The sequence below is a fragment of the Marmota marmota genome, unplaced genomic scaffold, assembly GCF_001458135.2.
Source record: "Marmota marmota marmota unplaced genomic scaffold, marMar, whole genome shotgun sequence".
Lineage (NCBI taxonomy): Eukaryota > Metazoa > Chordata > Mammalia > Rodentia > Sciuridae > Marmota > Marmota marmota.
In genome coordinates, this window is record NW_026000016.1 from 22,002,356 (window position 1) to 22,025,431 (window position 23,076).

Genomic DNA, 23,076 nt, shown 5'->3' on the forward strand with positions numbered 1-23,076 from the left:
GAAGAGGTGAAGGGCGATGGTGGGGGAGGGGGAAGGGGGAGCTGGTGCATGTTGCAGGGGTGGCCCTCAGCAGCTGGGCAGAGCCCCAGGCGCCCTTTCCCAGAGGAAAGGCTGAGACTCTATGTCCTCTGGGCTTTATCCATTAGGAAGTGTGGTGTGAGAGTCTGCCCACCCTCGGGCTCCCTTCCCGGCCCCCTCCTCTGTTGCTCCCTATTTCCGCCTATTGTTGGTTCCCACCCGGATGGCCTCCTGGTGTGGGAGCCATACTGGGCTCTGTGTGGACCAAGGCATTTCCTAGGGCTCCACATCATTCTCAGTTTCCCCTCTTAAGAGGATGGACTCCAAGAGGGAGGAGGAGGGAAGAGCCAAGCTAGTGACCTTCTCACCAGAGATGGAACATTTTCTGGGCCCTGTCTGGTGGGGAGGGTTAGGAACATTTCCATTTTGGGTGAAGGACACCTCGATTCTTGGATAACCAAAAAAAGACTGGTTTGGCAAGACTACAGCCCCCTTTGATGCCAGCTCATGGAAAATGAGGACAAGGGATGGAGGGTGAATCTGAAAGAGTCTCTAGTGGAAGAGCCTTCTTTGTTGGTGTCCCCTGTGTCCTGGCTGTGGATGTTATCCACCAGCAAGGACATCCCAGAGCAAGGGGAAAAGCAAGGTGAACTAACCTGAGTGAAAGGTGATCCTCCAGATACTCTTGTGTGTGGGGCCAGCCAGGTTGCCAAACTGTGGGGCACATGGAGACAACCCCAGGCAGACAGAACAGGAAGTTTGCATATGCAAGCCCTTCCTGATATCTGGAGGTGTCTCTGGAAAAATCCAGGTGTGAATAGGTGAGGGTACAGCAGGGTGAACATTGGTTTGGGTATGTTTTCTCTTCTAGGCTTGAGCCCTTACTGTCTGTTGGACCCTGAAGAATTTTCTTAGGAGTATTGCAGATTTACTGGGAATCCAGCTTGGGGATATACCAAAGGGTTAGGACAGATTCCCAGTCCTCCAGGAGCATTCCCACCACTGACAGACATGACGTGTGGTACATAAGAATCACTTGCACTCAAGGGTAGAGCTGTGGGGAGGATCCCAGGAATGCTGTGGGGCTGCAACACCCCAAAAGAGGCTTCACCGAGAAGGCAGGGCAAGTTTGCAAATTCCAGAGGGATCTGTGGAAGGAGAGGTAGGATGTGGATGCACAGAAAGGAGAAGGGAGAGTGGGCAGGCAGGGCAGAGCCCACTGCAGAGCAGGGACCTGGAGGTGGACAGATGTGGGACAAAAAGATGGCCTCCTCTGCTGGATCTCAGAGGGTACCTGAGAAGCTGAGGGTGCCTAGTGAGTGCAGGGAGGTATCTGAGGTTGGTCCTCTGGCCCTGGTGGAATCCTGCTTCTTCCTGCTCCTAAGTATTCAGGGAACTCAGATGAGACTCTACACGGGCAGCCCTGTCCTTGCCTCCTGGGTCTAAGACAGCCTCCTGGGATGATAATGGAGGAGGGAGAGTGACCAGGTGGAAGGACCCTCAAGGTGCCAGTTTGGGTGCTACCCATGGTCTAGAAACTGAACTGTGAGTTGTAACAGGAAGAAAATAACTAATCAGGAGGGAACAGCTGGGCAGACACTTAGGATTTTCCTGGATATTACCAGAATATGCTGCTAGGAGTGAACTGAGCCAGGAGGTGGCCCTCAGTAAGAGTTAGCAGGGGCTTGAAAATTGCATCCAGAACTTCCACCTCCTGTTTGACCAGTTCCACACACCGCACACCCCAAGTACGGTGGCCCTAATGGTTTGCTAGGAGTGGAGAAGACAGAACACTCACCCCAAGAGGACACAAAGCCAGTACATGCCTCTCATGCCTGTGGTAACCAGGGCATCTGGCCTGCAGGGGTTGATCTAATACCCACTATCCTTGTTTTCCTGCCCCAGACCAGCACTGATTTTTAAAGGAGGTATAGAATTAACATCTCTAATCCAAAAATCTCAAATCCGAAATGCTCTAAAATGGAAAAGCTTTTGAACACCTAGGTGATGCCACAAATGGAAACTCCACACCTGACTTCACATGGCATTCGCAGTCAAAACACAGGTGCACTAAAAATTTGTATAAAATTACCTTCAGGCTGTATGTACAAGGTATATATGAAACAGAAGTAAATTTCATGTTTAGACTTGGATCCCATCCCCAAGAGATCTCATTATATGTTTGCATATTTTCCAAAATCTGAAACACTCCTGGTCCCAAGCATTTTAGAAAACTATCCTCAACCTGTACAAGCCCAGCTGCAGCTTGTGGCATAATTCCCCACTACATGGTGGGGCTGAAAAGGAAAGGTGAGAAGAAGTTCCAGCTGGGTGGGCAGCTCTGGAGAAGCTCTGGGCCACCCGGATGTGGGAACATGGTGAGAGGGCTGGGTCAGGGAGGGAATAAAATAAAACATAGACTAAAGTCTTCTTCACACAGCATTTTTGCAGTTGGTTTTCAGGGGATTCTTGTTTGCTAATGGGGGAAGGCAGTTAGTCTTAAATCTAGATTTTATTTTTAGCTGGAGCTACCTGCCCTGCCAAGTCCCTGGGCTTTATTTTTCCAATCTTCGGTGTCTTGGTTTGAAAGGCCTGGCCTTCCTCCTCTCAGCTCAGGGCTCCTTTTTGGCAGAGCAAGTTGTGCATTGGGCCGCCTCCAGGTTTCTGCCCAGGACCCAGGAGGGAGCTGTTGAGCCCAGGGCCCTACCTGCCTGGGCTCGCACCCTGTGTCACTGCAGGCTCTGCCAGGGGAGAGCACAAAGAACAAAGTTGGCCGCTGCAGCCTGGGAGAAGCAGCAGGCCTTTCCCTTGTGAAGGCCGCACTGATCACTAGGGAAACCCTAACTGCTTTTTTAGAAAGACCAAAAGAAGAAGGAGGAAGAAAAAAACATTTTTTTTCCAAACATGGAAAATTCAATGACTTTCACTTAGACTTTTGCAAGAGCAGAACAGGAGCTTTGACACGGAACGGACCCTCCCTCCTCTGCTTTTAGCGCTTTGTCAAATGTGCCTTCCCTAAAGCCTGTGTCCGCCAGGACCTTCTGGGAACGGACTTGGAAGAGGGGAGGGCAGGTCTTTATTCAGGCCTCCCCCATCTGAAAGGTCACTCTTGTGACAAAGCACTTGCTGTTTATGTGTGATTTTGTTTTATTTTATTTATTTATTTATTTATTGGTACTACAGGTTGAGCCAAGGGGTGCTCTACCCCTGAGCTGCATCTCCAGCCCTTTTTATTTTTATTTGGAGGCAGAGTCTCAATAAGTGTGGGAGGCTGACCTCGAACTTTCAATCTTCCTGCCTCAGCCTCCCAAGTCCTGGGATTATAGGTATGTTGTGTGACACTATTTTATAAATGGAGTAGAGTCAGGTAGACTGAGAAACAGGAGAAACATCAGGGGCCCAGTCTTCTGTTTGCTGAAGCAAAAATCCTCAGAATTAAATGGCATAAAACTTGGAAGCTGTGTGACCTGAGGCAAGTTACTTAATGTCTCTGAATGTGTTTCATAATTAACAAAATGGAAATAATGCTATCAGTGCTATAAGGTGTCCATAAGATGTTACCACAATACCCAGAAATGCATTTGGCATTTAAATGTGACTTCTTTGCATGTGCAGACTCAGATCCCCGTGCATACACACACAGCAAAGACTTACCCTAGCTGTGTTGTTTTTGGAGTCACAGAATACAGAGATTATTTCCCTTTTCTGATATTTGACAGATTTCCCCATCATCTCTTTTACTATAAGTAGATGGAAATTCTTTCTTTATAATTATCTAAAAATAGAAGTTAGCAGAGTTATCAAACTATTTAAATAAAAAGGGAAGTGCTGGAGGAAAAAGTAGCAAATTGGAGGAATGAGTCAGTTGGGACAGGGGCTAAAAATGGTCATAATCCCCCCTTATAAAATGAAATTGAAAACTCTGACTATTGACCCTAAGAACACTGCTCTTTAGTGGTGCTTAGCAGTGTTCTGAACACCTGAAATGGGTGGTTTGGGAATTCATTCTCTCTCCTTTTTGCAACTTCTTTGACCTTCTGAACCAGAAACTGATATCGACATAGCTGGGCTCACACCAGCTCAGATTCTCCTGGAGTCATAGATTCAGAGGGCTAAAGCCACCCTGTGAGAGTTCTGGAGCTGCTTCTCACTGGAGGGGAAGCTTTTAATCAATTAATCACACAGTTAGCTTATCTGATTGCCACCTGGCAATATGGTCTCCTGGAAGGGCCCCACTGGACTCTTGCCAGTTCACTGTGCCTTGGAGGAAAAAGTATTGCATTAAAAATAATAAAATACACAGAAGTCAAAAACAAAGTGAACAGAAAATTATAAAGAAAGAATTTCCTTCTACTTATAGTAAAAGAGATGATGGGGAAATCTGTCAAATATTGAAAAGGGAAATAATCTCTGTATTTTGTGACTCCAAAAACAACATAGCTAGGGTAACTCTTTGCTGTGTGTGTATGCACGAGGATCTGAGTCTGCACATGCAAAGAAGTCACATTTAAATGCCTAATGCATTGGTCTGCCCATCCACCACCACATGCAGAGCACCTGTGTATGGTTACTGCCTCCTTGAGTTCTCTCTGTATGGATGCCCAGTTTAAAGATGAGGATGCTCGAGTCTGGGCCCAGCCGAAGAGGGAGTTGGTAGAGCAGAAATTCATTCTAACCCCCAAACTGGAATTGTGCTCTGCTTTATCATGCCGCCTTCTAGAACTCATTTCTAGGGCTATGGGCTGCCTTTTTAGCTCAGAGGCAGAGGATTTTGGACAGAATCTGCTGGAGGGAGAGAGGGGTCCTAGTTTACAGGGTGGTGACCAGCCGTGGGCCCATCAAAGCTGGCCAGAAGGGTAACTGGAGGAGGGGCAGCCTGCCTCAGGGTAGACTTGGAACTGTAAGTCACTGTCTTCAGGAGGCCTGCTGCAGCTGTTGGGAGAAGAATGACAGGGACTCTGGTAAGAAATAGAGCAAAGCCCACACCTGCCTGGAAATGTAATGCTCTCCAGGTGCCTCTGATCAGGTTCCCAGAGGGTTGGGTTTGATCTCCCTCCTCCTAGCTGGTTAAGATTTGGCTCAATCTCTAGGGCTGGCTGGGTAATGGCGTCACTCAGAAACTCAGAATTGGACCAGGCATAGTGGCGCATGCCTATAATCCCAGCAGCTCAGGAGTCTGAGGCAGGATGATCACAAGTTCAAGGCCAGCAGCAGCAATTTAGTGAGATTGTAAAAAAATGAAAAGTGGCTGGGGATGTGGCTGAGTGGTTGAGCAGTCCTGGGTTCAATCCTTGGTAGAAAAAACAAAACCCAGAACTGGGATGGAGCTGTATCGAGGGCGAGTTGGAAAAACCCAGAAAGTAAAGTTAAATCAGAGAGAAAGTTTTCTGGGGCTGGGGATGTGGCTCAAGCAGTAGCGTGCTCGCCTGGCATGCGTGCGGCCCGCACCACACACAAACAAAGATGTTGTGTCCGCCGAAAACTAAAAAAAAATAAATAAATATTAAAAAAAGAAAGTTTTCTGAGCTGAGTTTTTAAATACACACAGGGAGGGCTGGGGATGTAGGTCAGAGATAGAGTGCTTGCTAGCATGTGCTTGCTAACATGTCCTAGATTTAATTCCCCAGTAACACATGCGTGTGCACACACGTGCAATAGCTTATAAGTACTCACAGGGTTAGCTAAATCCTGTGCAATCTGCAGCCACTCTTGTAAAAATCCTTAATGGCAACACCTTTAGGAGTCTGAGGCTAGGGTGGGAAGGGGTGTATGGAACCAGAAGTTAGTTGCCTGCAAAACCTCACAGGCCTGAAAGAGTTCAAGTTTAGTGGACTGCAGATATTTCCAAGTGTGGATAGGGGATGGGACCCGCTAGGGCTGCTAATCATCTTTTAGTCCTCACAATAGAGGAGTGTGCACCTCTAACCTTTCTGCCCGCCCCCCACACACATTGCATTGAGAATTACCATGTTGTTTGGAGGGGCAGGAAGTAGCTAGGAGATAGAAGCAGAACCCGAGGGCATGTGGGTCCAACTGAGGATAAGAGAGTGCCGACCCTGAGTGGTTAGTCCTCCTGAGGGGGCACTGGAGGGGTGTCCACTGAGTGGCTCAGACATACCCCAACAGCCCAGGAATAAAAACATGCAGGAGATGAATGAGTCGGAAAGCTGAGGACTTGCCACCCTCCTCATCTCCCCTGCTAGGTTTTTTCAGGAGGCTGCTCTGAGCCCCACAAGGAGATCGGAAGGCACCTAGCCTTGAGCTCTCCCCCTTCCCCCAGCATTGAGGAGCTTCTGATCACTGTCAAAGTACACAAGTCAGGACACTGAGACATGAAGACCCAGGGTCACCTGCCACCACCAAACAATGGGACCATTTTTTTTCAAAGCGCCCCCCACACCCCCTTGGGAGGCAGGACAGCATCCTGGGCATGCTTGAGAGCCATGCAGTGCAGAAGGCCTGTCAAAGGGCCCCACACATGGTTAACACCCTGCCCTTCCCATCTGGACACTCTTGTTACATTTTGGACAAGGGGCCCTTCATACTCATTTTGGGCTGGACCTGAATATCACGTGGCTGATCCTGATAATGGCTAAGGCACACATAAGTGGATGGCCCGAGGTCCTTTCTTCCCCACAGCCCGTGGCTTTGGGTCCTTGCTTCCCCTCCCTCACTTCCTGCTCCCCACCATTTCTCTTTTGCCTGTGTTATGGAAGACAAAGGCCAGATGTGGAGGTTATGCCAGGTGGCCTTCTTATTTGTTTAAGACAGTGTTTCCCTGTAGCACAACTGGGGATGCCTGACTGGGAGAATCAGCTAGAGGATTGCATATCCCCAGGGACCACGAACCTCATTGGGAGGTTTGGAATTCGGTCTGCATAGCCACACGGAATTGGAGACCCTGTCTAGACTTCCTCCCTTGGGCTCGGCCTGGGCTAGAGCAGTCCCACTGGAGGTTAGATCATTTCTACCCTGGGTTCTTAAGGGCTCTGGGCAATTCTGAGCCTAGGGCCAGAGGTAAAATGGAGAAAATGCTCCCCTATCAATTATCAGGTTGTTGTGAAGGTCAGAACAAGGTCATGTGCCCCTGGCCCAGTGCCTTTCACATAGCCAGACCTTGGCAAATGACAGTAGTTACAGGTGCACACACCAGACCCTGTGCCGGCTGTGGGGTTGGAGGATTCGTCTGGGAATCTATGGAAATGAGCTCTTTTATCTCCCAGTGAGATGACAGAGCTATGCCAGCCAGCAGTGAGTCCCTCTGCACTGCAATGCTCAGCAGACTTAGGAAGACCACCCATTTACTCATTGGATAGGTAGATCCCAGAACTGCATGCCAGCCAGCAACATGACCCAGTAGATCTGGTCAGTCAGCTAGCTAATGGCCTCAGATTCACATTAGGAGGACCCTGCAGCCCAGTGTGCCAGTGGGGACTGGGCATGCCAATGGAGCTGTTGGGGCACTCTGGGAAGGGTCCTCGGAGGATGCCCCCGAAGGTTGGGAAGTGATGGAGGAGCCAAGCCAGTGAAATCAGTAGGTACCCAGGTACTCTTTGCCAGACCACCACGTTGGAGGCATTTGAAGGTCGCTTTGATGTTGCTGGTTGCTCAGCTTCAGAAACCAGAAGCCTGGGTCTATAATCTGGTTTTGGACTAGAAAACCATGGAGTCTGCTGTTGAGAATCTACCCTGGAGAGGAGGGCCAGGACTGACAGTGCTACGTTCCCCTGGATGAGATTCCTCCGGGTTGTCTGGCTGCCTTCCTTCTTGCCTCACCACCTGTCTTAGCCAGGGGAAGAGGCCCGAAATCCATTTCTGAGGACTGTGGCTTCCTTCAGCAGCACAGGGCTTGGAGGCAAGACCATCTGCCTAACCTGCCCTCACCCACTACCTGGAAAGCAGCTTCTACCAGAAGTAGGTCTGACTTCTGAGCTGGATGCTATGGTCTCAGGACCATCAGAAGGGAATGATCCTGTCATGTCCTCTCATCCTTTTATTTTTCTCCGCCCCTCAGAGCTAGGGCAGGAGGGTATGTTTCACCCTGGACCTTCCTCTCCCTACCCTGGCCCTGGATCTGGAAAGAACTTTTTTTGCTTAATGCTTGGCAGCAACTTGGCCACTGCCTGGGTGCTGCTATTTTACAGCCGCCCCCCACGCCCCCCTGGGAAAACACCTGCATGCTGCTGCCAGGAAGAGGGCAGGAGTCTCGAGGGCAGAGGCATGGCATTCCTCGCCAGTGGAATATTCCACAGTCCTTGTCCAGGCAGAGCAGCCTTAGGATGGCCGGACTCTTGAGAATTTCTGCCCATTCTCATGGTGAAGAAATACTTCCAAATGGAGGGAGGAGGTATGGGAAAAGGGAAATCAATTGGAAGGCTGCCCCACCTCCTCAGAGCTCAGGAGTATTGGGAGGCCCTTGAACACGCTGACCTTGACAGGGGCTCCCCACCCTGGAGTACCCCTCTTTCTGTTTTGGACCGCTGGTCTTTAGCCTTGGAAGAAATATTGGGGAAGGAGAGGTTTCACAGCTTCCAGTGCCTCTGCTGGGCCCATGTCCTGCTTTCTTGTCCAGCATGGTTCCCTCCAGCCTCCTGGGGTCACAGGCTCACTATGCCTGGTGTCCTTATGGGACTGCAGGAAGCTTCTTACCAACAGCATGGGTCTGAACCAGTCGGAGGCTCTGTTGTCTTTATTCTCCAGTCCCTATGACAATACCTCTGTTTAGCCCAGAATGATTGTTTCCAGGGTATCTTCAGAGACCCCTGTGTCCCTTCCTTGAACACAGAGACCTAAAGGCTTCTCCACAAATACCCCTGAGCCCATGCAGTCTTCTAATAGCTCTATCTCCTGGGAGAAAAGGGTCTATGCATTACTCCCATTTAATAGACAAGAAAAGGGTCAGGGACTTGTTCAAGGGCCATCAGTGAGGAAGGCCAGGGTCCTAACTGCAGGGTCCTGGCTGCCTTCCCATACCCATCCCTCACTCTCGAGTCCCGATTTCTCCACGGGGCATCTACAACTTCCTCCCCTGCTTGTGCTCCCTTCACTTCCCAGCCTCTGTGCCTGCTTGATCTGGCGCCAACTGCTTCAGGTCTGTCCTGCTGGAGTTGTCTCCTTCTGTCTCTTGAGTCTGTCCCCAAATTACCTGTGACCCCATGAGGACTCACCACACAAGATCCTCCCTTTCTGGTAGTCATCTTTGTTTTGCCTTGTTGCATGAGGGAGATCATTTTCCAGGGTCCTTAGCATGTCCATCAGTCCCAGGAGCCTGGTGGACCAGCTTTCTAGAGGAAACAGAGGCCCTGAGAAGGGCCATGAAGGAAGACTGTGGAGTTTAGCTATTCCTTGCTGGGGAAGGGCCTGGGATAGGGAGCACCCGCGTGGGACCACATCGTCCTCTTCCTCCTTGCAGCCCACAGCCTGTCAGACCCTTGTCCTCTGCTGCAGGGATGTGCCCAGCAGGTGGTGAGGGCCTGTGCATTTTTCCTTTGGACCTACCTTAATGGCCTCTGAGAGCGCTGACTGAGCTCCTGCTTGGTTCTCCTTGTGTAATTCTGCCCCTCCATTGTTGCCCTCACCATTGTCTGCCTGATTGTTTACGCAGCCTTCTGGGAGCTTAGATAAGAAGTGCTGCAGCCTTCCCAGCCTTCTTTGGCCATCTCCATCAGAACCATCTAGGAAAAACATCCTTGTCAGCAGAGGCCGGCCCTTTGTCACATGGCCTTGCACTGTGCTGCCCTCACTTAAGAACCAGTCAGTCTTGGTGGCAGGGTGGAAGTTTCTGGGAAGGGGACGGAAGTTACCAGGTTGAGTGGGGAAGACTTCCTCTCCTTCAACAGATTTTCACTTGAAAACTTGATGACAGAGCATCGATGACCGAGCAGTCTCACCAAAGAGAAACGCAAAGGAGGCTGATTTCACCTTGAGATTCCTCAGCCTCCACTTCCTCCACGGGTGCTTTTGAGGACTGGGAAAGGAGAGGTCCCCCCGACCCATCATCTCCCTCTTCTGCACAGTTCCTTGTTTTTCCCAGCTCAGAGCCTTGCTTGTTGTGACTTTTGCTCTCTGATTTGGCTGGTCAGGGACCCACTTTCTCAGGACCTTGAAATGCTTCCTATTACAGGTTCTTTCCCTCCCTTTTGAGCTGGAGTGTTTGGGGGGACATTTGATCCATTCTTTTTAAAGTTAACATAAGGATTATTTCCCCTGCTGTGGACATATTTCTGTCTGGAGGGAAAGGGATTTTTTTTGTAAGGAGCTATATAGATGAGGTTAATTTATTTATTTGTTCTTTTTAAATATACATGAAAGTATACATACATACTTGGAGTATAACTTATTCTAATTAGGATCTCATTCTTGTGGTTGTACGTGATATGGAGTTACTGGTCATGTATTCATATATGAGCAGAAGAAAGTTATATCCGATTCATTCTACTGTCTTTCCTGTTTCCATCCCTTCTTCCTTCCCTTTATTCCCCTTTGTCTAATCCCCTGAACTTCTGTGCCTGCCCCTTGTTGTGAGTCAGCATCTGCATATTAGAGAGAACATTCAACCTTTGTTTTTTTTGGATTGGTTTATGTCACTTAGCATGATAGTCTCCAGATCCATTTATTTACCAGCAAAAGTTATAAAGTCATTCTTTTGTATGCCTGAATAATATTTCATTAGGTATATATGCCACATTTTCTTTATCCATTCATCTGTTGAAGGGTACCTAGATTGGTTCCAAGATGAGACTAATTTAAACCCCAATTTTCTCTCTTATGACTTGGAAGCTCAGGAACAAATGGAAATATTAATAACTGCCTGTATGCTTGTGGTAAAAATAAAATAAGGTTAAACCTTAGTTCTCCTTTCTGTCCAAAGGACACCCCCTCCTCCACTGATGTTTCTGGCCATTTGACTTAAGAAACGTCCTAAGAAGAAAGTAAAGGAGAGAGCTGTGGACTTTTCACCTCCTTGGACACTGAGGTCATGGGTGGGAAGTGCTGTCCCTTTAAAGTCCTTTTAAAGTCTTTCTTCAAACCACTTGTAGGCAGGAGCTACTTCTGTTGCTACCACATCTGCAAATAGAATGTGCAGTGCAACACTGCAGCTGGGTGACAGTGGCCTGCTGAAATCATCCTCAGAGGAGCATTGCACTTGGCATGAGGGAGGTCGTTTTCCAGAGTTCTGGTGCCCATTCATCCCAGAAGCCTGGTGGAACAGCTGTCTGTCTCTCACTAGACATCGAGGAAACCAAGGCCCTGAGAGGGACCACAAAGAAGGGCACATACTGGGGAAGGATCCGAAAAGGGGAGCACTGGATTGGGAGCACTTTGCCTTCCTCCGTCACCTATCCCTGACCCTCGTCCCTGGAGACCCCCTGAGCATCTTGTTAAGCCTATTTATAAAATGGGACAATGCCACATGTGACTGCACCATTTGGATGACACCAGGAAGGTGCTTGAAGTGTCCCAAGGGCACCTGTGCTGTGGACGTGGCACCCCTGCCTTATGGCCCCATTGATTTACATCCTAACCAGAAAGTTGTGGCTGTCTTTCTAATGTAGAACTTTTTGTTTGCTTGTTTCTAGAGCAAATCATGGAGAAAAATAAAAAACATGGTGCACTGGTCTCCCTTTGTCATGTCCTTCAAGAAGAAGTATCCCTGGATCCAGCTGGCGGGACACGCAGGTAGACGTGACTCTCCTGGATTTGCTCTGTGTGTGGGAAGCCACCCACCAGCTGTGGGAGGGGAGGACCTGGCCCTGAGGCTCCTGGGGATGGAAGCATCAGAACAGCTTCCTCTCCAAGAGACTTTCTCGTCTGCAAGTACAGCCACAGCAGTGACAGATGTGACTTTGACACTGCCTTGCAAATGAGCATGGACAACTGACCTCTGTAGAATCCATGCCACCCTGTCCCTTGCCTCCTCCCTTTCTCTGTCCCTCTCTCTGTCTCTAACATCTTCCAGTCTCTCTTTCTCTCTCAGTCTCTCTTCCAATTTTACTCAGTAAAACAGATGAAGTCGCCAGTCTTTATAGCTGGGACACCAGTGGTCACACTGGATAAAGAGACGGAGCTAACCAATTCACTGAGCTCCTGTTGTTTGCTTGCATCACTGTGGTGCTAGGGGTTATGACTTTCATGGACATGTAGTCTCTGCCCTAAAGGAGCTTGAAGCTGTGGAAGATGTGGACAGGTCACCCCACAACCACAGCTTGCCAACACCAGGTGGAAGTGGCTAGGGAACCTGGCTAGAGTGTGATCTTTATTCCACCCATCAGCGACAGAAGAAGGGAACATCTGACACCAAAGTCCCCAGGATCATCTAGTCCTCTGGGGACCCTTTGGCATGCACTGTCCTCTGGGGTCATTTTAGTGGATTTAGGCTTCATTGGCCTGCAGATTCTTTTTGGGCCAGCACATGGGCTGACTTTTTTTTAAGTTCCCCAACCACATTGGCCCAACCAAAATTAGGCACAAGGATGGACACGCTTTGTAAATACTTACCCAGAGGAGTGGCTTGGCAGGAACTCTGCCCATGTAACCCAGACCTTAGACCTCTACTTCTCAGCTCACTGTCTCTCCCTTGTCCTGGCACTAGATCCTGTCTTCTCAGGGATTTTCCTCTACTGAGACTGGGAGACACCTTCATGTTGGAGAAGCAGGTTGACCATGAGGATAGGGACGCTAATAATAATACCATGAAATGAAGAGATCTCTCCTGTAGCCCTGCTAACCCTCCAGTAGTGAGCACTGGTAGTCTCCATCTCAGATGAGGAGGTTGAGGTCAGGGAAGCTGGAGAGCCAGTCCAGGGTTACATTTGGTGAGTGGGGGAACTGGGTCTCATCCCATTCCCCTTAAAGCACTTGTCTTTAACCCCAGGCTTAACCAGTACTGCAGCATCCCAGGGAGACCCAGGTGCTGTGATGGAGGAGCTGTCCTCTGGGTGGAGAGTACCTCTGTGGGCTATATCTGGGGACCAAGGGCCTCCTCCCATTTGCTCTGCAGGGAGTTTCAAGGAGGCTGCCAATGGCCGGATCCTAAAGAAGCACTGTGAGTCAGAGCAACGCTGCCTGGATCGACTGATGGCTGATGTGCTGAGGCCCTTTGTGCCTGCCTACCATGGGGACGTGGTGAAGGATGGGGAGCGCTACAACCAGATGGACGACCTGCTGGCTGACTTTGACTCTCCTTGCGTGATGGACTGCAAGATGGGCATCAGGTGGGCCAGACTCCTTGCTGCAGGAGTATTTACCCCAACACCACATCTGGCCACGCAGCAGATACCTGGCAGCACTTAGACACTTAGGGTGTCTCAGAGATCTCATGTGTGCCAGGACAGGCCATGGGGGCTGCTTGACCAACTATAACCTTTCCCACCCCAAAGTCCTCTCCCTTTATGTGTAGAAGGCATAGGGACCCTGGTTTTTTCGTGACACCTCCTTCCCCACTCTGGTGAGCTGACCTGAAGCACGCACCAATAGCAGGAGCCAGAAAGAGGCCCTGGCTGGATGCCAAGCCCCCCAGGGGGGGGCAGATAAAGCTGCCCTCTGACAGGTGGGATGGCTCCTGGGTATGGGGGGGTGAGGGAATACCAAGTAGGGAGGTAGGAAGATGGTGACCTCCTGTTATGCAAGCTGCAGGGGGCTCAGGAATAGAGAGGAGTAGAGAGAACTGGCTGGCAAACATGTTGGTCTGCCAAAAAACAAAACAAACAAAAATCGTGTGCCCACTGTGAGTATGACTAGGGAGGGAGCCCAGGAGCTTGAGAGGTAGGTCCCCATTGTGGATCAGCCTACAGATGGCCTCAGCCCTGAGTAGGGTGCTTCAGGGGTCTGACCTTCCCGAGACTGGGAGGGTCATTGGACTTGTGGGCATAATTGGCACGCCCTGCCCTCCAGATTCCCAACTACAGGGCCCAGGCTCAGCCTGCCTTCTGTCCAAGGAGATAAGCTGGGAGAGAACCCAGGCAGGAAGAGGAGACAGGAAAAGGGGCAGGAGGAGGCAGGGCGGAGAACAGAGCAGGAGGCCTGAGACCAGGGCAGTCCTGAGCCACTGGTTTGGCTGCAGGGTTTTCTTATTTCTTCTCAAACTTTGGCCATTCCAACCCAAGAACCCCCCTCATGGCTCCTTCTCCTGGGAGACTGGTATAACCCCCTGAGTCTGTCAGTGCAGGAGGTGTTCAGCACCATGTGCTCACCCTGGAGAGCCTGGCCTTGGCTGCTGATGCCCAGACTGGATGCCAGACATGGGTTCCTCCATGCCACTCCCAAGAGAGGCCAAGTTCAGAGCTGAAGCCTGTGTCTGCTTTGAATGATCTACTTCTTCTATGAGGAGATTGAGAAAGAGGGGTGTGTGTGAGAGAGAGACAGAGGCCAGGAGAGAAGTAGGCCAAGCCAGCCAGGTTTCTTGTTCTTTCTCCTTGCTTCTCTTGGGAGTTGTGTCCTAAAATCAGACCCTGCCAGCTGGCTGCCTGGTGCTCCCTTGCCCTTGCCCCCCAGGGCAGGGACAGGGACATGGAGAAGTACAGGCCTCTTTGTTTTTTTCTACTCCGTGCCCGATCACCCCCTACCACTATCCAAGGCCCTCAATATCTCCAGCCCACAGGGAGCTGGGCATGGGGGGGGGGCAGAATATCCCTCTAGCTACCACATGGCTGCTCCTCTTTTCCAGAGTCTTATTTTGTCCCTGGAAGACCCTTCCCTGGCACACCAGGATGTGCTTTCTCAAGGGAGGTACAATCATTCCTTCCAACCCAAACAGCAGAGGGCTCAGCCTGCTTGCAGGGAAGGAGCTTCAAGTTGCTGCATGAACACATGGAAAATATTCTATTTAGTGTTCAGTTGGTGCCCAAATAAGTGTACCCCGAGTGATGAATTTGGGGCTAGTTATTCCTGGAAGACAGAAGCCCCAGAGCTTCCTGCTGCAGCTAATTCCAGGGCCAGGCTTCTCTGTGTGCCTCTCTACTCCCTGAGAGACTGCAGGGGACAGGAGACCCATCTCCCAGCCCAGGCTGCCCCATCCCCTGACTCGACAGCATCTCTCCCATTGCACCCTGGGTATCACCAGGGCCATCCGTCATGCCATGACAGACTTATCTGCAGCCTGGTGCCTGCCACGGACTCAGGTTCCGTGGGATCTTCTTAGTGTGCTAGTCTAGCTACATTTGGAAAGTGGAATGTGGCCTCCCAAATACTTTGATCCAAAAACCTTGGCCTCAGAGTCTGTCCTAAGACCAACACCCATTGGTCATCCCTAGAGTATGGCTCATCCTTCCCAGAGAGAAGCTGGAGCCTGGGGCCATCTTAAACACTGGGCTTCAGAATACTAGGGACATGTTACTGAAGTGGTAGGAAGGCCCATCAGCAAGCCCAGCTACACCATGGCAGGGCTGGAGGGCAGGAGATGGGTGTTGCTCAGGAAGAGGCCATGCAGGTGCTGAAAGTGTCTTAAACTTGGAGCTTCTTAGGTCCTCAGTTTCACATGGGCATATGTTCAAAATGCTCTGGGGGCTGTTCTTTGTGGAGAGTTGGTAGTGTCTTCCTGTCATTTGCAACAAGGGACAGAGGGGGAGACTGGAGTTGGGTTTCCAGCACTCTGCCCTTGAAAAGCTGTGGGTGACTTTGGTCTGCCACCTGTTGGCTCCCCATGGGAGCTGCCTTCCTTCTTTTACCTAGTCTTGGGTCACTTCCTCTCCCAGAGTCCAGCCATTGGGTGAGCAGGTTTCTGCTCCTCTGTATGAGATGGAGCTCTGATCTTCCCTCTGGGGTGTAGGTGAGTGGGTGCAGGGAGGCTCACCTTTCAGTGGACCCATAGTCCTACTATCCAACTGGCTACTCTTGGGGGCATCTCCCCCTAGGCTCATTCCTCTTCTGGGGTGTGGCAACTCTGTACAGATGGAGCTGCAGGGTCCCTTTTAGGAGAAAGGTCCATGTGACCAGGGAGTTAACACTACTAAAGGCTACTTCCTGTTTAAAGAGCTACTGAGAGCCCTTTGCAGAAGTGCAGCCACCCACCCACCCATCCTGCAGGCCTGTACAGGGCCCTAAGGAGCATTTGGAACCCTTGACCCAACCTGGCTGTCCCCTGTCCCAGCCACACAGTACCTACAAATTCACGGACAGCCTGTTGTCATTGACTTGGCTTTGCATGTGATGTTGTGTGTATGCATGTGTACAAGGACACTTATATGTATGTACATGCTTGCACATGCATGGAAGTGCCCAACCCAAAGCTAATGACCTCCCCCTTACAGTTTTCATCATCTCTCTGAATGAGTAGGTCCAAGTTCATATATCAGAGGCCAGTGTATTATTAGGGCTTCTTCCTGCCCAGGAGGGTGTAAGCCGCCCTAAAACTTAAAAATCTTAAATAATTAGTGAATAACAAAACACAAATACTCAGAAATATATTTACAAAAGGCGAAGCCCTTGATAGATCTAATCCACATGGGTTCTGGAACTGGACAAAGGAAAGATGGCTCCGGTGGTTTATTTAAGGGGGTACATCAAAGACAGGGTTAAGGTTTCAAGGGTGGAGCCTTGCTTCTTGATGTCTTGCAGTTGATTGATATCTTGGCAGGTCACATCCATCGCAGGTGCTGTGTGGGCCACAGCAATTGCATTGTCCCTGAGCGATTGACCAGAGGAAATGTCCACTGGACATTCCCAAACACCAGATGTCTCTATCTATGAGGCTTCCATGTGTGGTACCCATGGACGGCTCCTCCAAAGACTTGGGAGATTTTGTTTTCTTTATTTTCAGTGCGATATCAATTGATAAGGTGGTTTCGGAAACCTATCATCTGTAAGATGTAGATTTTCATTCATTCTGTTATGGGTTCCTTACCAGCAGCCTAGATACCCTGTGTTGGGAAGTGTTGGAACAAGGCCTGGGGGACAGACAAGAAGAGAAGAGTAGGGGACTGGGAAGGAGGGGCAGCCTCTGAGGGCAGCTCTCACCCACGCCAGGGGAAGGGGAGAACACTTCCCCATCCTGCAACGAACACTGCTGATTTCAGCCTCTTTAAGGACCTTGGGCAGAATCTGAACCTGTTGTGGGGGGACAAGGGAACTTTAAAGGAGGATATGGGGAAGAGTGAATGACCCCCTACTCCAGTTTGGAGTGGTGATGGAAGTTTGGCAATATGTTCTGGAGCAGGGAGCATGTCCCCACAGCCCAAGACCAGTGATTCAGCCTTGGGCCACTTAAGACCTGTCTCTCTGCCCCTGTCACCTCCATCAGTGACCTTTGCTAGTTGATCCAGCATGAAGCAATTTAGTGGGATACATTTTCTCAGGCTTTCTGGGCTCAGGGATGTGGAGGGGTCACCAAGCAGGTCTCTGGGACAGAGCAGAGGCTAAGAAATCCAGATCTTTACTGTGGAATATGGGTTTCTCCAACCAGCATTTTGGCCCCTTCATAGGCCACCTCTGGTCTGTCCTTTGTGCCTAGAAATATTTCCCCCTTTCAGAAAGAGCCAGAGACTTAAAGGCAGACTCAGCCTTGCAGGCTGCCTGGGAATGGGGATGTGGAGGACAGAATGAGTTCTCCAACCAACACAGGTCCTGGCTTCTGAAGCCCTCACTTTATGGGAGGGTTCCAGGCAGCCAGGGGGGCACCCCAGGGGTCCTGAGTGGACCCTGCCATCAGTCGTCTCTCCCGCCAGCATCCTAGCTAGAGGAGCTGGACAGTCTACCCAGCTGCTCTGCCTCCTTCTTCCTCCTTCTGCTGGGCCCTGTGGGGGTCTCACTTGAAGCTCCTACAGCTTGCCAGGTCTTCAGGGTGGTCCTGGCATGGAGGTGCTCTGATCCAGCAAGCCCACCCCTTTCCCCTCGGATCAGCCCAAGTTGTACTTGGCTCATCCTGGATGATGAATGTGCCTCATTTCAGGGGCTGCCAGACTGACTGTGGCCCTTGGACAGGGTAGGGGCTGCTCAGAGTCTTTACTCAGGCAGCCAGAGGGGTGGCAGGTGAGCTGTGGGCCAGACCCTAGCCTTCATGCAGTCTCACCTTCCATGCAGGACATACCTGGAAGAGGAGCTCACCAAGGCCCGGAAGAAGCCCAGCCTGCGAAAGGACATGTACCAGAAGATGATCGAGGTGGACCCTGAGGCTCCGACCGAGGAGGAGAAAGCCCAGCGGGCTGTGACCAAGCCACGGTATATGCAATGGAGGGAGACCATCAGCTCCACTGCCACCCTCGGCTTCAGGATAGAGGGCATCAAGGTGAGACCAGCAAGATATGACCCAAGGCTGCCTGGGGTGCTCAGTTCACAGTGGGGTGATGGGGGCCCCACCAGCATCCGACTTAACATTATTAAGTAAAAGAAGGGTTACTTGAACACAAGCCCTGGGATATAGCAGTAGTCACTCGGATACCCAGCTACCTGCCAAGTGACTAACAGGAGGGTAGCATATATAGCAGAGACCTTTGATGGACAAGTCCAGGCCCCTGAGTAGAAAACGATGCTGTTTCCCTCCCTCAACCCCTGCTGCTTGCACTCAGGACACAGGCTCAGGGCTCCTGCCTGTTCTCAGAACCCCTTAGGGGTTGCAAGCTTTGCCTGGCTCAGGCCCAAGATGCTGCCTTCAGCCCCAGGGACAGACATTTGGAACCGTTGGCCTATTTCTCAGCCTGAGGTACAGGTGGGGTGGCCGTGTAGGGAGTTTAGGCCTTGGGGTGGCTTCTAGCCCTGTCCAGCAGTCAGTCCTGTGAGAAATGGCCACTTAACTCAGCCCTGCCCAACACGGAGAAGCCCAGACAGGAACCAGCTAGTGAGGTGGCAGTTAGGGAACCTGGCTGGTTCATGGGCTGCAAGGAAGGGGCCCTTGGAAACCTCATCCTTCCTTCTTTCCTCTTCAGTGTCCTGAGAAGTGTCTAAGAAGACTCTCCTGTCCCTGAGCTGCTGCCCAGGACCCTTGCTGTTAGATTTGCTAGAAAGATTCAGGGCACCTCCCTGCAAGAGGCAGGGCTGAGAGGCACCCCTTGGGGGTCTCAGGCAGACCTGAGCAGGTAGCAGTCCCCACAGGGGCTTTGGCTCTCCCCTTCTCTGTCCAGTCTCAGCCCACTTGCCTCCAGAGTCCAGCTGTGGAGTCAGGGTTGGGTGTCTTTGAGTCCTCACTCTCCAGCTGAAGGGAGCAGAGCCTCCTGTCAGCCTCTTCAGATGGCATTAAATGTGAGTTTCTGCAGTTTCCAGTGTCTCACTTGCTGCCCACGGTGGCCTGTGGGAGCTGTTTTCACCTTCCCCCAGGACAGCTGCTTTGTGTGCTCAGGGCTGAGAAAGCCCTTTGCCCCTTCCTCATCTTCTGAAACCAGCCTTCCCTCATGTTTGCAGCCTCTGACCCTCAGAGTGGATGCAAGTTACATTCTCTTCATCCCCCTCCTTTTCTTCCTCCCTTTCACTCTGCTCCCCACCCCCTCTATCTGTTGAAACAGTGTGCCTCCCCTGCACCCAGCAGGATGTGCTTCTGGTCTCTGTGCAGCTACAGGTACAGGCAAAGCCCATCAGCTGGCTCAGAGACTGGCTGACTGTGCATACTATCATGGGCACCCGCTTGCCCATGGCCAGCAGAGGAGCCCCATGGGGAAGACTCTTATTCAGGTGCCTCCACCTAGTACTCCCTCCCATGCATCTTGGGAACTCCCTGAGCCCCAGCCATCCATCTGTTCTTTTAGAGACTACCGTTGTGAAGTTATAGCTATCTCCAACCTGAGGATGGACAGGCCCAAGATCGGGGGGGCTCTTGCCAGAGCCATCTTTTCTTGGAGTGGACCAGGGAACAGAGGCAGAGAGATAAAATTAGATCTTGGCTTTCAGGGAAACTATTCAGCAGTCCTCCCAATCTGTGGGGGTATTCCAAGGCCCAAAACAAATACCTGAAACTGCATACTATATCAAGTCCCTTGTACTATGTTGTTGCCTTTACATATATGTCTGATAAAGTTTATAAATTTTGCAGTTTTAGTTGTAACAGTAAAATCTAGTACAAATTTCTTTTTCCTTCTTCACAACCTCATAGGTAGATTTGTTTTTATTGGAAATCTTTGCAACCTCAGCAAAGAAGTTACTTTTTTTTTTCTGTCTTTATTATGTCAAGAACTTTCACCTTTCACTTATAGGAAGGACTTATAGTTTCTCTTTGGCATATCCAAATTTATGGCATCACTACTCTTGTGCTTTGGGGGTAATTATTAAGTAAAAGAAGGGTTACTTGATCATAAGCCCTGGGATATAGCAGTAGTCACTCGGATACCCAGCTACCTGCCATGTGACTAACAGGAGGGTAGCATATATAGCAGGGACCTTTGATGGACAAGTCCAGGTCTCTGAATAGAAAACAATGCTGTTTCCCTCCCTCAACCCCTGCTGCTATGTGATAATCACCGTGCTCCTGGTTGCACCTGCCTCCTTGTACCATACCTGAGTATTTGGCTGCCTCCATTGTCCCTAGAGCATCTTGAGAGTCAAGATGGGTCTCACCTGCTTTGTAGTTGTTGAGTGGATGAGCACAGTGTCCACCTACCTGTGGGCTCTCTGCTGACTACATCCTGGTGGGGTGTCATTCTCCTTCTCAGAAAGAAGATGGCTCGGTGAACAGGGACTTTAAGAAGACCAAAACGAGGGAGCAAGTTACTGAGGCCTTCAGAGAATTCACTAAAGGAAACCGTAACATCCTGGTGAGTCTGGGTCTTGGGATAACCATGACATGCTTGTCCAGGCCTTGCCTAAGTCAGGCCATGGCCACAGAGCCCACGCAGAAAAACCAGGCCCCAACTTCTGCTTGGAAGGTGAGGAAAAAGTGATATGGCTGTTCCCAACATTCATGGGTGCACCGGGAAGCTCTGTGAATAGTCACTCACTTGCCTTGGCCTCCTACCTCAGAGCTCCCTAAAACATTTTCCATCCCCTGTAGAGAGAGAGAGATCATTGTTGGATGTCTTGAGCACTTGCCATCCGGGTATTGTACTAAGTGTTCATTACATCCTCTTGTCAACTCTCTGGTGCCATGGACATTCTTGTCCCTATTTTACAGAAGGGAAACTTGAGAGATCAAGGACACACAATTAGGAAGCATAAACTTTATAGAGTCATACCCAAGTCTGCCCGACACAGAAGCCAGGCAGCCTCTGGGACCCCTGCCCAGCACAGCCAGCAGCCTGCTGGTCCCTGCACCCCTAATGCCTTCAGGCCTAGATAGGCTTCTGTTGACTGTGAGGCTGAAGGAGAAAGGTATGCCTGTAGGTCACACTGCCCTCCCCAGCAAGACCTGGCCAGCTGTCAGCCTGGGAGGTGGATACACAAGCTTATGATAAACTTATTCCTTTTATGATGGCTGCTGTAACAGCCAGCAGGCTGGGACAGATACTTTGCCCACCAGGATGTGCTGACCCTCCCAACTGAGTTGGGATGTGCTGGGCCACTGCACCCCAAGCATAAGTGCCCTATGACAGTTGGAGATCCAGGCATGGCTGGAATGTGAGCCTTGAGCCCCTTGAGATGCACCTTCTGACCAGAATCTAGGAGCAACAGAGGAAGGGGCTCCAGAGAGCTTCTTCTCCAAGAAGACAGTGTCAGCTGGGGCTGGGAAGTCTCCTTCCCTCCCTTTCCAGCCAGGGAGGCTCCCCTTGGCCCCTTGCAAGCCCCCTGGTTACAGGCGTGGGGAATGCACTGGACTTCAGGCTCACTGGTTCCTGGGCCACCTGTTGGGGAGGATCTCAGCCCCTTAGCAATGCTGTGACCATGTATTTCATAGCAAGAGGACTCCAGAACTGTGAGCAGCCCTGCCAAGCTGTGTCACTGCTATCCCTGTGGCTGTAGAGGGACGCTGTTTGCTTGTGTGCTACAAGTTTCCTAATTGGCCCTGCAGCCCTGGTGGTGAGACCCACAGAGCGGCACTTGGGGATAACAGGGCACCCCAGAGTCAACATAGCACAACTGGAGTTGTAGGGCTCTGGAGAGAGGCCACTGGCAGACATGTTTGTGGCTCCCCCATGTACTCTGTCTTTAAAAATCAGCATGGCAGTTTGTGTTCAGGAAGATATTATGGTCTCTTGTTGTTAGATTCCACTTCCACACTGCTGGTGTTCCAGGACCAGCTGGCCTCTCACGTAGGAGCTCCTCAGGGGTTTCTCTGGACTATCTCTCTTCTGTGCCTCCTGCTTGTGAGACAGTGTGGGGTGGGAAAAGGTGGTAACCAAGGCCCACTCAGGGTCTCCTTCTTGGCTCAGTTTCCTTGTTGGTAGATAAAAATGTTGGAGTAAGTGATCAGGGTTAAGATCACTCCCACTTCTAATTCAGGGATTCTGAATGGGGTCAAAGGGTCTGAAAACCCACCCCCTTGCCTTCAGTGTGTAAAGCCTGACCATCTTTCTGTTCCCAGATCGCCTACCGGGACCGACTGAAGGCCATTCGAGCTACCCTTGAAGTTTCCCCCTTCTTCAAGTGCCATGAGGTAGACGTTTGGCTTTGTGCTCTTGGGCAGAGAGCATGCATGCTAACAGACCCCATGGTTGCAGAAGCCTGAGAGACATTTAGGATAGCTGTAGCCATAAGCAGGCCACTGAGGGTCAACCCCCTCACTACAAGAAAGTAGCACATCTGTGTGACTGTGCTGGGCTCCATGATGACCACATAAGTTGTCCTGCCAAAGATTAGTTGTCATTGCCCCTTTCTTCTTTCTGACCCTGCTCTGAAGTATGTTCAATTCTGGGCAGCTGTGGCAGGATGCCTGTTCCACCACACCAGGAGTCTCAGGGAAGAAGCATTCCCAGATGCTTCCTCCCCACCAACCTAGGATCTTCAGAGGAGACTCCGACAAAAGTGGGCGGGTCTTCAGATGCCACTCAGAGCTGGTCTGGAGCTTTCCACCTGCTCCCACCTTTACAAATGTTGCTCCACAGCAGGCTGGGAACTGAGTCACCTGGGAGAGGCTTTGCAAGTCATCGGAGGTTCCCTGAAGGGGTTTATATGATCCTGACATGGGAGTCCAGGACCCCTAGCCCCATGCATGCACTCTCACTGGCACATAGCGTGTGCACGAACATACAGAGCTACAGCCTTCTC

The 23,076-nt window shown here is 50.7% G+C and overlaps 1 protein-coding gene across 3 annotated transcripts in view; it reads left to right on the forward strand.

Moving 5' to 3' along the window:
- Itpkb (inositol-trisphosphate 3-kinase B) overlaps window positions 1-23,076 on the forward strand; it is a 100,724-nt gene that overhangs the window by 73,241 nt on the left and 4,407 nt on the right. For all 3 annotated transcript variants that reach the window (XM_015483580.2, XM_048809293.1, XM_048809292.1), the window contains exons 3-7: window positions 11,598-11,697; window positions 13,019-13,232; window positions 18,034-18,238; window positions 20,589-20,690; window positions 22,394-22,465. In XM_015483580.2, the coding sequence (XP_015339066.2) occupies window positions 11,598-11,697; window positions 13,019-13,232; window positions 18,034-18,238; window positions 20,589-20,690; window positions 22,394-22,465 (693 nt within the window). The remainder of the gene's footprint in view (window positions 1-11,597; window positions 11,698-13,018; window positions 13,233-18,033; window positions 18,239-20,588; window positions 20,691-22,393; window positions 22,466-23,076) is intronic.